The sequence below is a fragment of the Anopheles funestus genome, chromosome 2RL (genome assembly GCF_943734845.2).
Source record: "Anopheles funestus chromosome 2RL, idAnoFuneDA-416_04, whole genome shotgun sequence".
NCBI classification, from domain to species: Eukaryota; Metazoa; Arthropoda; class Insecta; order Diptera; family Culicidae; genus Anopheles; species Anopheles funestus.
Window position 1 is genome coordinate 32,827,932 of NC_064598.1, and position 17,804 is coordinate 32,845,735.

Here is a 17,804-nt window from a genome sequence, read left to right on the forward strand (position 1 = left end):
AGGTTTGATAGATAGGCAGAACGAGCAGTATATTCATTTGGCTAGTTTGGGTATTGTACACATGTATTCCATTGCAACTCATGTGTATCAAACGTTTCGTTTCCACTCACGTATTTCCTCTTCTTCAATACAACGTTTCAACTCACTATCTCACTCTTACTCATTATGCACATCTCTGCTGTCTAGCTCACTCACACTCACTATGCAGATGGCAATGGGCGATTTAAGCCCTTCCTTGATCAAGGTTGTTTTTATATGATGCTTTTAATATAAAATTTTTCTTATCTTATTACTTCGTGCTATAAATGAAGTTTTTTTTTTCACAGAAAGCTATAACATTTTTCCGAATCTTTTTTCCCGAACATTTTTCTAGAATTTTAACCATTTACCATAATTTTACCTAAAAATTACCATCAATTTTCTGTTAAGTTTTTGTTAGGTGTTATAATACAGAGAGTATAAGATTTTTTACACCACGAATTTTCATCTCTTTCATAGCAAACTGACATAACTTTTATTTAGGTTTTTTGTTTTAGAAATGGGGGAGGTCAATGGACTTATTCCAAGGCTTTATAATTCAATGTGGATTCATAAATATTCACAAAAAAGGTTCAGAATCATTCATTCACTTCAGAGATTCATTTAGATTCATGAATTTGAATCAGACTCACCCAACAATAGTATTTTTTCTTTAAATTTTGTAACATTTTAGTTTCTCTATTTTTATTATATTCTTCTAAACTATTAACAATTTGCAATGTGTTCATGATTTATATATTTGTTTCGTAGCTGGTTAGATTTTTATTGAAATCTAATGGAAAATCACGTAGAAAATGGTGGCAAATACAAATAATTTGGAAAATCTGTGAAAAACAATTGGAATCTACCCAACTATTAGCAAACAAAAAAAGTTTGTTGTCAGGTTTTCAGAATAGTTCTGTCATTAGGGCTACATTAAATGCACATGGTTTGAAAGCATCAAATGAATCGGTTGATAACTACAATCGCTGCTCATAGCACTTTGATGTTTTAATGTTTCACATTTGATCCATAAATTTACACCTGTACATCTTACAACTCGGTTGTGCATGGCTTCCTGTACAAATGCCCCATAGGTACGGCAATTTTTCGAACACTTTCTCCGCGTATTGAACCGTAATTGATAGCACTGCTTCAAGCAACACTGGTTGAACGGTGCAACTCATTTAATGGTAACCAGCTGTCGTATTAACATTTCAACTTACCTTAACGAAGTTCTTCGCTTTTAATGCTTCAGCCGCCGCCTGGGTGCGCTGTATTTCCGTAATGACGTGCCGGGCTCGACGCACTAACACCTCGTTTGCGTTCTCCAGAGCTGCTCGCAAAAGCGTAACACGGTACCGGGTGCGGAAATGTAAAGGAACAACCAACGGGTAGGCAAGTGATTAAAAGCATGTGTGTGAAAGCTTAGTGTCGGTCGACTGACGCAGTAATTATGGTTTTGCGAAGGAGCTTACAAGTTGGAAATTCTTTAATCCTTTAAATAGTTCGCCCGCCCAACCCAAGCTGGTTGACTGTACGCTTGCTTACAGTTACAGTTTTGCCATTAAAATCACTCACCTTTTAGATGTTCGACCGTGGCATCCCGGTAGCTCGCCAGCCCCATCAGCTCTAGTGCCTCCTGGCACTGCTTCCGTCTTATCGGATATTCGCTCGAGGATAGTTCGTGCTTCACGTTTGAGTTGCAGATGAGTATCGCTAGCTCGGGAGCATCGAACGGAATCGGTTCCGTGTCCAGATTGCTGGAAATGAACAATACAGTGGATGGATTTTGATAAGAACTTCAAAGATTCGCCAGAGTTCTCGACCAGAGACAATTCCTCCGAAGAAATGTTTCAGTAGAAAGCGTTAATCATGTCTGATGCACATATCTGGTGTAGTCATGTAAAGCATAAGCAGGAAAAATATAACATTACTGGAAATAAATTCCATCAAACCGTTTCCTGCTATCGTATCAAACATTTAGCAAACATTTATCAATCCGAACATGATTTCCCTGCAGCGATTTCTTCTTACATTTGAATGTGATATATTTTTACGACATATTCCTGTGATTGCATTCACGTACAATTATCACCAGAAGCGGCATCCAAGAAAGTTTGCCGAGCCAATACATTGCGATTGTTTTTCCCCGAAACAACGGTATGAGCCGCCGGGTTCCAATGCAAATAGTGCAAATATTTCCATTCCACGTTCGTGAAGCTTTCTACGAATGAAAGAAAGACACATTGCCAAGGTGTCTAGCAACGAGTAGGGCACAGCATTCACTCGAACGCATTTCCGGAGCGCATACGAGCCAGAACAATTTCATTATCACATCGAGTTGAGCTTCTCGCAAACTGAACCAATTCTCTCTAGCACTCTTCCATTCCCGAAACCCACCCGTGGCACCTTGGGTTTTGCGGTTATGGCCAACTGCCTGTAGACAAAAAGTATTTCACCCATTCCTCACTCGAACGTTTCACCCAGAAAGGAACGAAAGTTCCGAGGTTCATAACTGTTGCCAGACAACGGGACGTTGCATCTAGGAGAGTTTTCATCACTGACAGAAACATACACATACACCGTCTAATCGTGTCGGGCTTGTGGACAATTCTGCAGGCTTCAGGTGTGTTTCCCGTACGGTTGGTTTGATGTGGTAATTTTTTAAAGTGCCTTAATTTACGCTTTAGTGGTAGTTTTGCCTCTTCTGTCAATTTAACGCTATGTGTAAAAATCCTTTTTTATAGCACGGATTTTTAACCCCGTTTCTGTTTAATTTAATTGGAAAAATTAATTATTCATTAACGCTTTTGTAATGTTTTGTTTCCTTTGTTTCATACTGAATGTATAAAATTTATTATGTACCTAATTCTTGAGTTCAGATACACCATTCTTGAGTTGAGTTGATAAATCAAGCGAAAATAATCATCTTTTACATATTTACTTATCAGGAGTTACAACCACTTCATTGTCTCAGCCTACTACAGGAGTCCTTTAGATCGCTCACGGGCGCCATAATCGGCGAATCCCGGCCGTTCTTGCGGTCTGAATTTCAACTCCTCAGTTTCGGCCAACCACATCTCGACTGTCCTTGTGGGTGATCTAAAAGGACTTTACGGACTGGGTCGTCCAGTGCCCTTCGAATGGCATTAACAGTCCATCGGAACTTAGTGGGTCTAATTCGAAGTACAAAAGTGAGTTCATCGTATAACTCATAGAACTCTTCATTGTAGCGGCTCCTTCATTTTCCTTTCACACATGCGGGATCTAAAAATCCTTCTGTGCATTTTCCACTCGCACGCGGCTAAGAGCCCATGTCTCAGTGGCGTATGTGAGCATTTTAACTGTATAAGTTCTATATAATCCCAGGTTCGATCGTCGCAACAGATGTTTTGAATTGAAAAGATTCCTCATAATTAAGAAGGACCGGTTATCCGTAGCTCAACATCAGTGTCCTTTATAAACCTTATAAAAGATTCATTTTACTCACTAAATATACGCATCGATTTACGAAGAGCATCTTAATTTATTTAAACATGAGTAAAATAACTCTCTCTTGAGTGAGTCAGTGAGGCTGCAAAGAGTCATGACTGTTTCATGCATGAAAGAACTTTTAGTGAGTTGCTAACAAACATTTGGCAAGTTATGTGCCAGAGCTGATACCTGTGAATCCGTATAATAAGTTGTGGGAAAGAAGGTCTAATCCAGGCACTTCCTCATAACGGTGTTACCTGATTAAAAAAGAGCATGGAATTAACAAGTGACGACATTTGACATCGAATCGCTACGAACTTTTTGATACTCCTAATATCTTCTGAATTTTTTTGATCATTTCTTTTATTTTACAACCGTATACATGTAGGAGAGAAGAAGAAAATGTTGCGCGGGTACTGTGCTATAATTATTATAGCATTTAACCTAAAAACTAGCGCTAAACAAGTGTGCGCGGAGAGTCGCATCGGAGCAGCGCAACGAAGGGGTTGCAAATCAATAAAGCACTGAATTTAACCTACCCACCTAATATTTCTATATACATATGCTAAAGATCCTATTGAAAAGTGACGTATTGGTTTCACACCGTATGTCGTGAAGCTAATCATCTAAATGTATTTTTTCTTTTACCAAAGGCTCTTCAATGGTGTCAATTAATTTCAATTGAAAATGTGATTAGTTACATATCCATTTTCACTGAAGTGTGAATAAAAAATCTATAAAGGACATCTAGAAATCATCATATCAGCATTAATTTAATAAGTTAATTTAAAAGAAAAAACAAGCGCATACTAATGAATTTATTTAATGAACATCATTTAATGTGCCATGTTTGAATATCCTTTTTTTAAATAATTTACTTTCTAAAGCATTATGGTACACGATACCGTTGATGGAAAAAAGTCCATCTCTGCTACTGCCCTGTAATTTCGTTTGACTTCTGCTCTGATGATGTAGTAATTTGCGTCCACTCAAATGTCAAACGCGGGTCCAGCTCAGAGCTAACGCTTCGGCAGAATTACAGAATTCAAACAATATGCTCAGCTGGCATCGTATCACACAACTGATTAGTAACAACGTCGTACAGCTGTAGAATGGATTGTTTCAGTACAAAGTAAACGTGTGCACGTACTACCAGCAAATGGTATGTTTCATATTTCCGCTTTCCAATGTTAACACACGCATGGTCTTTTGCATTTCCCTTTGCAGCCATTCCAGAACCACCATCAGAGTGGGCAGAGTGCAACGGCTTTTCCGGTGTATTCGATCCGTTTCCGATCTGTTGCTCCTTTTGCAAACTTACTAGTCTCCGGGGGAGCGAGGCGTAATGAATGTCTTCCTGTGTACTTCACCATCCTTAGGTCCGGTTTGGTGCCGGTTTTGCAAAAGCAGTATACACCCACAACACCGGCATCCCCAAAACCCGCGAGGATATCCTCCGGCCATGGACAAAGTGATGGCACTTCGCTTTAAAGCAAACCCCATTTACAACTCTCCTTCTCTCCCTTTCGCTCTTCAATAAACGCAGACACCTTTCACGTTTGGAGGACGAGTCGGTGGTGCGATATACCACAGCCGGCAAAGCATTTCCAGCCGGAAGAAAGATAAGACCTGATTTGACAAATTGTGTCTTGACATGTCGGATTTTCTACCCCTTGTGCATGTCTATACATGGGATCGGATAGGTAAAGGCAACGGCGTACAGGATTTCCGGACACGGTGACATTTGGTGTATAATGAATGTCGATGGGTTGGGATTGATTTGAAAAGTTTATCGAAACAGGAAGGACATTGAGTCCTTTCATGATCGCATCCAGATTCTGGATTCCAGAAGGCACTTAAAGATGCTTTTCTTCGCGTACGAACAACGTTAGTGATTTTGTGTTGTTTAAAATAATATCACAAACTGTAATCAAAAGTATCGTCAACGTTAATGTAATTTAATCGTGCACCACAACGAACAGTACGTACATTCTACAGAGGGGTTTTTGCAGTTTAATCCTCCACTTCGAGTGCATTCTGTACGTTGCACAAAATGCATCCCTAACAATGCATCCTCCTATCCGACACCGTAGCAAGGACATACACTGCGAAACTGATGATAGAGAAAGGATTAGCAGTGTGGACGTTCTTTGGCATCTTCTGGTTTTGAATTTTATTTTAACCATGTTCCCAGTACCGGTCGTGTTCCGGTGTATTCAACGAACCAAATCGTTCGAACCCTTATACCACAGCATTCGAAAGCATTGTCCGGTTAGTTGAATCTATGTCAGAATGGACGCCTCCTGAGACATTGCGGCATCAGTACGAAACCGGACAAGGATGGACAACCCCGAAAGGTGATACAGTGGAGCAACGGCAGTGAGAGAGGAAATTCTTCGAAGCACATCTACGAATATATTAGCCCAGAATTAAGCTCCCCTTCAATCCATGGGGTGGATGATGCGCTCAAGAATGAAGAAGGTGAATCCTCTTTCACCAGCAAAGGATTAGAAGGACACGAATGGCTGTAACATTCGGGGGGAGATTCATTTGTGCACCTTAATTAAAGAGATATGCATCCGGGGGCGTTGCCTCACCGTGTGGTGGGAAAATCCATTGTTCCACTTTCGCAACACCAACGCAACCTTCCGTTTCGGTTAAGGACACGCTCGATATTTTCCATCGAGCCACCGCCTCACGTCAAGTGGTTGCCTACTTTCGGGGGTACTGAGTGTAGCCATTATATGTCAAGTGATGCTGACCATCTCAACAGTGCCCAAAATGGTCAGTTGTTTGCAAAATCCCCCCGGTAAGCCATAGCGAAAGGATTAAACCCCGGTCGTCCGTTCGAGACTAGTCGTCTTGATGCATCCCCAACCAAACACGTCTGTGTGTGTGTGTGTGTCACGGTTGGGATAATGCTTTAAAATCACAAAACGCTCTCGTCGTTCTCCCGGGTTTGGTAACACGTGTTGCTTGGCCCTTTTTCCTGCCGAGACCAGCAATATTGGCCGGTAATCGAAGTGGGTTCGAAGCAGCGTATCAAAACCGTAAGCCAATGTTACGCTTCGGCGAAACTCGGGACACCGGTACCATGTCTTTTGCAGTTGGTTTCTTGTGCAGTAGCAAGTAATCCTTCGATGAGTGAAATAATGCTGGTGAGATTGATAAACCATGAATGTATTCACTGCACGGTACAGGAAAGTAAAACATGTTTATCAACTCTACAGTGCGATGCATTCGTATAACCGCACCATCATATTGGATAGGTTTCTCAATGGAAAGAAATCCGATTAAATTGGACCTAACTTTAAGTTTTTTTAAATATTTTCAAACTCATATTATAGTAGAAAAACTATCAACAATAGTGCGCTTTCACAAGTTTAAATAATATAAAATCGCCCCCTCTAAAAACTAAAAAAAATCAGTCATAATTTCATTATATGCTGAATGGTTAGTATTTGGTAGGTTTCTCCTTTCTTCTTTCGTGAGTTCAAAAATTCGGTTTGACATGGAATAGGATAAGGTTTTTAATGTTTTTGGAACAATTTCCTCCCCGTATTATTTAATGCAAGCTTTTAAATATTTAACGATGCTAAGTAAATTGTCGTCCATTTGCGTAAACCTTTTGCGCCATTATCCCGCAAAGATATCACGCAATAGAATAGAGGCATCCGAAATGCATGCTGGCCACACAAAAGTGGTTATTTCCTTCTGCTCAAACCATGTCTTCGGAGTTAGATACATGATTAGAGGCATTATCTTGCTCGAAAACGGGCAAATTGTTTGAGTGTTCTTTCAAATGAGAAATCAAATCATCTTCCAGGCGGCTCGCAGTAACTTTCTGAATTCATTTTCGTGAATATTCACCATATGCTTATTCAGCGTTCAACATTTCTCTTCGAACGAATCGCCTGTGGATTCCTTACATCATGCCAATAATGGCTGTAGCAATCAGGACCATCGTCATTTTGTCCAGTGCATGTGTTTCTACGCAAACGTCTATTATTTTCACGTGCGACTAAATGAATGTATCGCACTGTAGAATCAACGTAACTTGTGACTTGAGCTTGGTTTTTCATGTTCTTTGATTGAAACAAACAGGGTCTGCATGAAAAAACTTGCATATATTTTTAATATACTGGTGAAAAACATGTTTCCGCTTAGGGATACCTTACCCTTAAGCCTTACAAAGATAACCATGCAAAAGGTGCTTTCAGTTCCTTAAAAAATATAATCATATATACTCCCGCAAACTAAAATACGCATAAATAATATTTCTACACAAATAAAAATTTTAGAGGTTTTTCTTCATCATTATTACTCACCGACAATCGATCAAGAGTGCATGATCCGCCCGGCCTCCGATCGCAATCAGCTGATCCATTATTCCACAGGGAACATTCGCAAACGTGTGTTCCGCACGTTGACACAGCTTGGCACCTTCGGCCGGACTGTAAATACATGGTGAACAATAAGCTTCATTCGGCACTGTACCTGTAATCCTACACAACACTCACCTTGGAACCTTTTTCCCGGTAAGCTGCTCCAGAAACGCTAACGTGGCCACCTCAAGAGCAGCCGAACTAGAGAGACCGCTACCCACCGGAACGTTCGTATGGATGACCGCATTGAAACCCGGCACCGGTTGACGGAAATGAAACATTACACCTTTGACGTAGTTAAGCCATCTGGAAAACAAAATTTTAACATTAATCTAATGCGTTTTTCTCTTTAAACAATGAAAAACAATTATTTATTAAACACAAAACGACCATTCAAATACGACAGGATCAAACACAATTGTTCACTTTGTTCCAGTGTGTGTAGCTCGCAGGGGCTAGAATTATTTGAAAGTTTAATTAAATTGACCAAAAAGGTCGGCTAATCAGACCTTTAGCGAACGGGCGTGTGTGCGCACAGAAGCATCGAAATTCAATCTAACTACACGATTTCAATTACGTTTACACGCGGAAATTAGCTTTCCAACGCCGCCATTACTTTTGTCCAAAGGGTGATTTCAATTCTCTGCCGCTCTTTTGATGTCTGTTGCTGTGTTTTTTTGGCTGAAATGTGAGCGTGAACAATGCTGTTACAGCACATTGTTCCGATACATTTCCGTGTCCCTTTTTTTTAAACATTCACATACGAGTATGTTTAACAATCATGAACCGAAAATGTGCAAATTTGTTATACACGATGGCTTTCGTTCGTTTGCTGGGAAAGCAGAAGGGGAATAAAGTACCCCCAAAACAACAACAAACCAAGCAAATCATCGCTTCCCGAACGGATTGCAATTATAATGATTACGTTTGCAAAAAAAAGAGTGTTATTTCACCAAAGTTTTGCTGGACGTGTGTGTGGGTGCCGGCAAACATTGATTACATAGACCGGGCGTAAACACTGAACAATGGCGATAAGGGAAGCTTCAGGCTTCAGGGTGTGGGAAGCTACAGGTTGAAGTTTGCTAATTATAAATGCAATTAACTCGATTCGCTCGAATGAGTATCAGAATGATGCTGGTGTTCGAAGAATTGATCAGCGAAAGAATGGATAACGGAACTAACAGTGTGTTGTGAAAGAGGATAAACAATAATACAATTCAGTTGATGAAATATGCACGAAAATAGGTCACCAAACTCATTAAGTTTTCGAAGAAAAGTTATCATAAATTAATTTATCAGAAAAAGAACATACAAACTTTACATCAGTTGTTTCTTGTTTTTAATCGAATAAAGAGCTTTTAAATCGAATTAATATTTTATGTGCCAATTTCTGTTTTGTTATATTACTATAATTCAAGTCAAACAGCACATTAGACAATAGAATTGATGTTGAAATACGCGAGAGATTTATGTTTATTTTGTTTTTCATAAGACTGCACAAAAAAACGTTTAAATACTAAACTAGAAACTAAAAGGAAGTGAAGAACAGAACCAAAGAGGATGAACCAAAAAAAAAAAAAGAAAAGGATAATGAGCATGAGTCGGAAGATGAAAAGGAAAGCATCATAATCGAAGAAATTGGAATATCCGTTGAAGAGATGAATGTAGATGAGCAGAGGATCGCTCATAAAAGAGAGTTCGTCGTTTCGCTTCGCATAGAGGAAGCCAAGAAGCGGAGAAGACGGAATAAGCCAAAGAAAATTCCTATAGGTTTGAGTGTTGAGTGTGCGCTGTAAGTGATCCTCTATATTTACAATGAATTTAACGAATACGGCCATATCGTTTATAAATAAAAATACTCGCCAGACGATAGGACATGTTATTAGAATTACACCAAACTAGCACTACAAATTCGTGCTTTGTGGTACTACAACTTCAAGATGTTTTGCCCTTCCATTACTATGGTTTTCCTTCACTTTTTACCCCTAGTAGTATAGTCACCCCTGCGTACAGGGGTTTGAACAGGATGAAATTTGATCCCAGATCCTGTCGTGTAAAGACCATTTTGAAAATAGCTAGATTTATTTTATTTGTTTTAAATCAACCACATGTGCATGAGAAAGAAGTATTTGGTTAACAATTTGAGGCGCATTGATAAGGTCGATGGAGGCGCCTGGTACAAAATCCCATACGGTCAACCGTCAACTCAATCAAAACTAGAAATGGTATGTCTGAAGCCTAAAGCTTTAAAACTATTTCATTTTTGGGTATTTTTTACGTTTTATCAATAGAATCGCTTTCCAGGTCGATACAGCGTTTATAGTCTTAGAATAGGCCTCTGCTTTAGCGATTACTTCAACATTGGTCTTAAATCTATGTTCCAGCCAACATTCTCTGCAGGTTGGCGAACAGATAATAGTAGCTGAGTACCAACTTTGAACAAAGCTTCCATATGTCCAAATGTTTGTGAGTAATAACATAAAGCCCACATTCTTTCCATATCGTTAGAGCTTCTACCTAAAAAACCTACTAAAAAACCTCCTTCCGTCCACTGTATCGGTGTATCGGTTGTATCTCCACTACCATTAGAACTCTTTAGAGAAACGTTGCTTTGTGTCTGATTTACCAATTAAGGATAGTTAGTTTAAAATCTCTAAGACTAATAAGAAAATCACACAAAGTTTGTAGATCGCTCACAATAAATCAAACAAATGATCGTCTGTCGCTCGTCAATTGCAAACATCATCCATAGCATTAGTAGCAACATAGCTGCACGAAAAACAATCGAGGATCAGGATTTAAAACATCCACCACACTCGGAAGCGTTTCCATACTGCAAGCGGATGTATCACCAGCTTAATCACAGATAATCACCTTTCGGATGCGTATCCCCAGGAGAATCCACTAGTAATCCACCTAAAGTGGAGGATATGTTTGCACGTGTGCACGTGTGCCACCTAACCGACTAAAGGGTACATTCCCCAATGATGATGATGATGGCGATGATAATAATGATCGCATGCTCTCTTTCTTTTTCGGTATATATTCCACTTGGGTTTGTGTGTATGTACAGCGATGGCGTGTGTGTGGTGTTTAATTTTCTCACCCAACCCTTGGATTCGCTTGGCTCTGTACATTTATTTCCCTGTGTTCAGTGGCACGGGTGAAATAATTCTCGGTTAATTTGACAACAAACGGTCTTGCAACAGGATGCAACATGCCGGTGCCGGTGTGTATGTGTTGTATGTATACATCACCACTGTCTGCTGCAGTACGGCCAATTGCTGGAAGCCAGCACTCAGACCACCGCTTGGATTCGCTTGGATTCGCGGAGTCCTTAATCAAATTTTATCTTCCAGCACTGCGGGCACTACCCGAATGACACATGTTTTCGGCAACCTTTCCCACACGCAAACTGATCCACGCATATGCACCAGTGCATTTTTGGGTGTTTCTTTTTTACACCGAACACAAACATTCAATACGTGGGAAAAGTGGGAATGGACACGGTAAAAATGAGAGGGGAAACGAACTCCCTTAAAAAATCTTGTTTTACCCTTTTCTCTCTTCATTTCCCTGTCACACACACACACGTACAATTTTTGTTATTCCCCGGCAGTGTTGAAATGTGTGGGAAATTAATCAATTTTCGGCAACTGTGCTGTGTTGGCAGGGAAAAAAAAAACATTTACCAAATCCCACATCCCAACCATCTACAAGCTTTCCAAAACACAGAAACAAAATCCCCATTTTCCCGTACTGTGTTTCTCGCTTTCGGTCGCGAACAACTTAACCAAAAAAACACAAAATACACGACCCACATTTAGCTTTTGCGGCTATTTCCTTCACAACATAGAAAGCGTAAGAGAAAGAAAGATAATAAAAAAACCTTAAATAAAACCTCCCCATCGACAAATATAAGGACACACTCGGGACATTTAAGCCGGGCGATGTGAGCCGATTAGTTTTAGTCTTTCCACGAACCAACCGAGCAAAAAAAAAACAAACAAAACGAGAAAGAAAACCGAACACTTCCCAGCCGGGGTACCATCATACGTGCGTTTTCTTCGGTAGGTGGCCAGTGTAGTGTGGCCAGGCAAAACATACACACGGTACACGGTGAGCGAAAAGTTTGCATGAATTATGTACACGTTTGCACATTCATTATGCGCGCGAATTTTCCGCGAGTTTTGATGTCGTATTATTTAATTTAAATACATGAATATGAAAATGAACGCGCCATTTTGCTTTCTGTGCGCTTCCCAACCCAACCGGCGGGAGGCTCGAAGAAAAAAAAAGCACACGTTCAAACACGGACGATGTTCTGGGTGGTGTACCGATGAATAACTGCCACCAGTGCACAGTGAGTTAGTGATATGGTGGTTATAGACCTTTCCATTTTAAACTACATCTTATTTTACTTTACACTTTAGCTGTTTAAAGTTTATGCACTTTAGAGGGTTAATATTGATTTTCAATTGTTTTAAAAGGATATACAAAACTCTTTTGATAGTAATTATGATTGAAATTCAGATTTTAGGCCAATAAGTCATCCAGAAATGTTTTTTTTTAATATGATCCACGAAACCAGTATGATCTTATCAGAAAATTTTTCATTGATTTTTTGTGGAAATTCCATGATCGTTTGCTTTAGAATAAGGTCTAAAACACCGAAGGTCCTGGAGAGATTTTCATCTGGACTAGTTTCCTTTTAGGAAGGACCTTCTATCTATTTAACGATCAATACACTAACGATCGTGACCCAGTCCAGTAAGAATAAATTGACTAACAAGATTAAACAGCAGAACCTTACAAATCGAATCTTAGCCAATCTCTTAAACCTAATGATCGGAACTACGGAGCGGAATATTAAATCCACTCCGACCGAAAAAAATTCTTCTCCAATAGAATCCGGATTCAACTTCGGAGTCAACTCCGTATTACTGGGGATTATTCGAAATGGAGTTTTCCTCAGTTTTTCTCAATGTTTCCAAGTTCTGGGTTTTAAAACAATTTTCGTTGGTATTTTTCATAGTTTTCAATTGGGTATTGCTATTCAGTATCAATGTTTAAAAAGCTCCATTGTTGTCGAGTACTTTAGTTAAGGGTGATTTTCGCTGTTCCGTATCATCTTATTGATATCCTCCAAATTTCGTAATTGATCCGGAGTCGATTGCAGAATGTACTGGAGTTGGAATACTCCGACTCCAGATAAAATCGGATTTTTTCCCATCACTGGTTAAAACGGGGTCTAATTTATGACTTTTCATATTTTTTTATAGAATGAAATAAACCTCAGTTCTCGGTCGGTTTAATAATGACCACATTTTGATGAGGTCGTTTCACATTGTGCAATAGCACACTGCACCTCCATGATCAATTCTCAGACGTAGCGACCGACGGCCGAAATAGTGCCGAGGTGTAAAAACACACGAACAACAACCTCCCACTGCTACACTGCTACTGATCCGCGCCACGAATGGCCAAGTTTTGAAGAACGCCTGTACAAGGATTCGCTTCGCTTCAGCATCCTCTTCCTCCTCAATGTGTGTTGTCCTCGCAGCATGAGTTAGTGTGTTTGTATGTGTTCGAGATCGCGGTCGCTTGCTGCAGTGCGGAATTTCACGCAACGTTCATGTACCGGCAACTGGTTGTCCTGTTCCACAAACTTCACCTGCTCACTGCCGGCCCTCTTCTCTCTTTGGCTTCTCTTGCACTTTTTCTCTTCCACGCTTCGATTGGCACTATATGTTTTGCTATCGTTTCCCACTGCATACCCACCACACGGCTCGGGTTTGCCATCCCGTTTAAGGACGAGTGCAAATGCAAATTATGCGTGCGCGAGGCCGCAATCCGGAAAGCGGTGTCTAATTAATTAACTAGCGATGCCAACGAATGTGCACGCGAATGGGCAAGGAATAAAGTTTAGACGCAAACGGGGTAAAGCAATAGTCCTTACTTGGGCGATCCTTTCGCGATGGTACTGCTGTCGAACTGGGCGCGCTTCGTGCCTTCCTTGATGCTGTCGGAACAGGTAACCACGTCGCAGGTCGTGTCGGTTCCGTTACGCCGTCCAACGATCACCGTTCCCAGCTGGAGTGCCTGCCGGTGTTTGCGTTTATCCGTGGGCGTTGGAAGGACGGTACGAACAGCGAGGGCACAGGAAGAAATTAATGAGAGTAAACAATTAGTTCAGTTGTTGAATGGCCGCATGTATGGTGTATGGTGTCGGTGACTTCACTAACGATGTTGAGAGAGTTGCGAATATTTATACCTTTAGTTTCAAAGGAGCTCTTTAACGTTATTAAATTGGTGTTTTATAATGGAATTTTTATATTACAACACTAATTTAAATCGCAAAAAAATCTTTATAAAACAAGCTAGAAATAACAACTAACTTCGTATACTATCATTCGTCAATCTACTAAACAAATATCCTTAATTATCTGTCGAAATAATCCGAATATTCCGAAATCCTCAATACTGAAATATAATGATTTACTGTAATGTAAAAGTAAAATTGTTATAAAAGAAATAAAAAAAACTATGAAAATTAAAATTTATTTGCACTCAAGAAACGAAATAATTGTTTAACTTTGTCAGTGCAAGAATATTAAGTGAACGGCTCAAGATTTCTCATATAAATATATTTAAATGCAAATATAAAATGTTTCTCATAAAATGTGAATTGTATCTTAGATTTGACTACCGATAGTTTCAAGAAACATGACCTGGCCGTTCTGTATGAATAAAATCAAAATATATCAATCTCAAGCATTTTCTGCCTGATATTACGCAATGTGTTTTTTTATTTATTATAAACATTTCAGGGTTAAAAAAATATGTACGTAAAAGCAGGGGGAATTCTAGTCTTTATTATGATTTTTTTTTCGTTCCGAAATTCACAACACGACTGACAGATCGCTGCTCCTTTTATACTCCTTTTCTTGCCTCGGATAGTCTTCCAGGGCTGTCAAACCCAATTCTTACGTGCATTTTAAATTACTAAAACAAAAAGGGGTGGGCCCGGAGGAGGTATGTGATAAACGGCACCGGTTCCACAAGACAAGATCGGGGATCATATCCCATCCGGACCATGTCCTCCCGTAGCACGGACTGACTATCCGGCTACGTGGTAAAGCAAATATACTAAGCCAGAATTAGCCGGCCTAACCTAAAAGGTAATTAAGCCAAAAGAATAGAGAGAGGAATCAAAATTTGAATTACAGCCCATTAAGCTAAACACGCTTAATTCCTTTTTATGGATTATTCCACAGAAACAAACGTGCATTAATGTCCTGGAAATATTAAACACTCCGTATCATTAAATTGGCTTACCCAAGGGAAACACCGATTCCAGGAAATATCAATAATCTCCCGAATGGATGACTCTTTGAGTGGCTAATAAACACTCGATCGATTAAACAAACTCACAAACGAGAACAACTGCATAAGCACTATCAACTCCGGTATCAAGCTTCATACACTATAACGAATCGGATTATGGCATTGGATGTGTAAGCGTAAGCCATTGATGAGTGCGAAAGCCTTTCCATCTGCCACTGCACCACTAATTGAAGGTTTGCATTCGTGAAGTATGTGTACGTGTAGGTCGTAAGGAAGCTTTTATCTTCAATGCTAAGCTCGTAACTCCTTCATCATTATGTGTCAGATCGGAATTGAATGGTTACTTTGTGTACCACCACAAACGCCGCACCATGAATGTAAATGGAGGTAAGTGAAGCCGCATTTTCGTATCATCATTTCGTCCTTCCTACCAGAAGCGGGTATAGGCTTATGTTTGAAATTCGTATTACTTAGCCTTTGCTTTTTTTTTGTTGCTATTCGTCCATCATCAACAGGTGAAGGAAGCAAGTGATGTTTTATTACACACACCTTTTGCCACCTCGTTCCACACTATTACTGGTTGGCACAGGGAAATATGTCGAGCTCTATCATCGGGTGAAGCTATGCCGCCGGTGATAAAAATGGCCAACAAGTGTTATTCTTTCATCAGTGAGCCTACCGAGCGGCAGATAAATGTGACCACATGCTGATAAGGCTTGAACAACCCGGTTGAAAGATTGGGTTGGATTGGGCCGATAAATCGATCCAAATAGAGTGGATGCGTTAATGGCACCTTGAGCTATGTTGGACTCTACTTCTCTACCTATACTGCTTCTCCGTTTCTCCCTCTATCAGCAGTTCATTTACAGCACATGTTTGATGAGCGATACCACCCACCCGGTTGGACGTGTTTTATTACCTTTGTCTATTCAATTTTCAATTGTTTTCATTTTTGTACTCATAAAATCGCTCGTCACAGGTGGATTTATGAGTTACGGAAATAAAGTACTTCGCCTGTATCTGCATTGTTGACATATTTTCTTCATTCGAAGCAAGGACATACATGAGCGATATATGGCCTGGGTATTGGTTTTTGTTGTAAATTTCATTTTTCTTTGATCTGCAGCTAGAACTATTTTATTAACGTATGAAATAATCATACTTGTGGTAAATGTAAAGAAAAAAATCATGCAATACTTTAAATTATTATAATTCTTTGCTAAATCTTAAGTAATTTTTATGTAATCTAGATAAATAGCACTACCTTCCATCGTGCTAACATTAAATTGCCTTAAAATTTCATCTTTTCCAAACCTGATTGATGCCAATTTATGTTGAATAACGAACCACCACTCAAGCCTATTCCCAATGCAAATAAATGTGCCACAAAAACCAATTCCGAGCATCATTCAGTTCACCAAAGTTCGGTTCCATCTGTGTCCGGTGAAACATGCCGCCATTATTCTTGGAACGGGGTATGAAACACTCGTAACGCTCAGTAACGGTCCGTCACTGTTGCATTCAGGCATACCGTCAAACTCATCAACGCGTTCCCAAACGAACGAACGGATTTTCACGTGTTTCACCGGGCGAAATGGTATGTCTCTTTGTGGCTACAGCACCCGGTAATGGTCAACTCAGTAAAAACAAGCGTTTTTCTAATGTTTTACATGCAACTGTCTCACCCCATTTTCCCCCCGTTGGAGCAAAGGTGAATTTGAATACTTCCCCCCTGCCTACGGGTGTAACAGGAATTTTGCTAGACACTCACACACACACATATATACACACACTTACCATCGGTAGGACGAAACCATCGTTGTAGTCGATGTGCTCACCGATCAGGTTGACCCGACCGGGGGCACATGCGGCAAGATCCGGCTCGGCACCAAACGTGTTGCGGAATGTTTCGATTGATGTTTTAACAACCTCATCAAAACTAATTACTCTCGACAGCATCTCGATGTCCTCTTCAGAATTCCTGTGAAATAAATGAATGGTCGCAAAAGGGTTAAAACGTGAGGCGGGTTAAAATAAGCGGAACGTCACGGGAACGATGGTTGAGGTTGTTGTACTAATGACCTGTGGGAATAGGGTCGAACTAGGTCGAAATTTGCCATCGAAGTGAAGCTTTTTATTTTTATTGATAGAATTTAAAGAATACGAATTATCAGGGTATCCGTAACTATTTAATTGCCGTTTCAGATAAACTATTACGTGATAAAGGTTAACAAAAATTCCAATGAACGCTAACTGTCAAGATTTTTATTGACACCAAGAATGAATAAAAATTAATTAAAACCTTATGGCAAATATAATTGTTTCAAGCTATTCCAACAAATCCAAATCCAACAAATGAGACCAAAGGAAGAAAACTTGCACACAGATTGAAAGTAAACGCAATCAATCAGCCAAGTAAACAACACAACATGGTAGATTGCCGCAGAATTGTGTGTTTTATTTTTTTGTTCCTTTTGTATGTTAAACAATTGTAGAAAAAAAACCAGCTACCATAATTTGAGGAACAAACATCATCAACCGGGGTATGCAACTTCCAGTTTCAGTTAATTTGTGTTT

General features: G+C 39.8%; 1 protein-coding gene across 2 annotated transcripts in view; it reads right to left on the bottom strand.

Annotated features, from left to right (window-relative positions):
- Nucleotides 1–944: 944 nt before the first annotated feature.
- The window catches only part of LOC125764343 (galactokinase-like), a 31,145-nt gene continuing 14,285 nt past the window's right edge, over nucleotides 945–17,804 (bottom strand). Inside the window, exons 2-7 of one of the 2 annotated variants that reach the window (XM_049428496.1) lie at nucleotides 17,025–17,208; nucleotides 13,840–13,982; nucleotides 8,016–8,186; nucleotides 7,824–7,949; nucleotides 1,600–1,781; nucleotides 945–1,354 (exon numbers count right to left, since the gene is read on the bottom strand). In XM_049428496.1, coding sequence (XP_049284453.1) covers nucleotides 1,236–1,354; nucleotides 1,600–1,781; nucleotides 7,824–7,949; nucleotides 8,016–8,186; nucleotides 13,840–13,982; nucleotides 17,025–17,208 — 925 coding nt within the window. In that variant the 3' untranslated portion in view covers nucleotides 945–1,235. The remainder of the gene's footprint in view (nucleotides 1,355–1,599; nucleotides 1,782–7,823; nucleotides 7,950–8,015; nucleotides 8,187–13,839; nucleotides 13,983–17,024; nucleotides 17,209–17,804) is intronic. The other variant, XM_049428497.1, reaches the window with a different exon arrangement.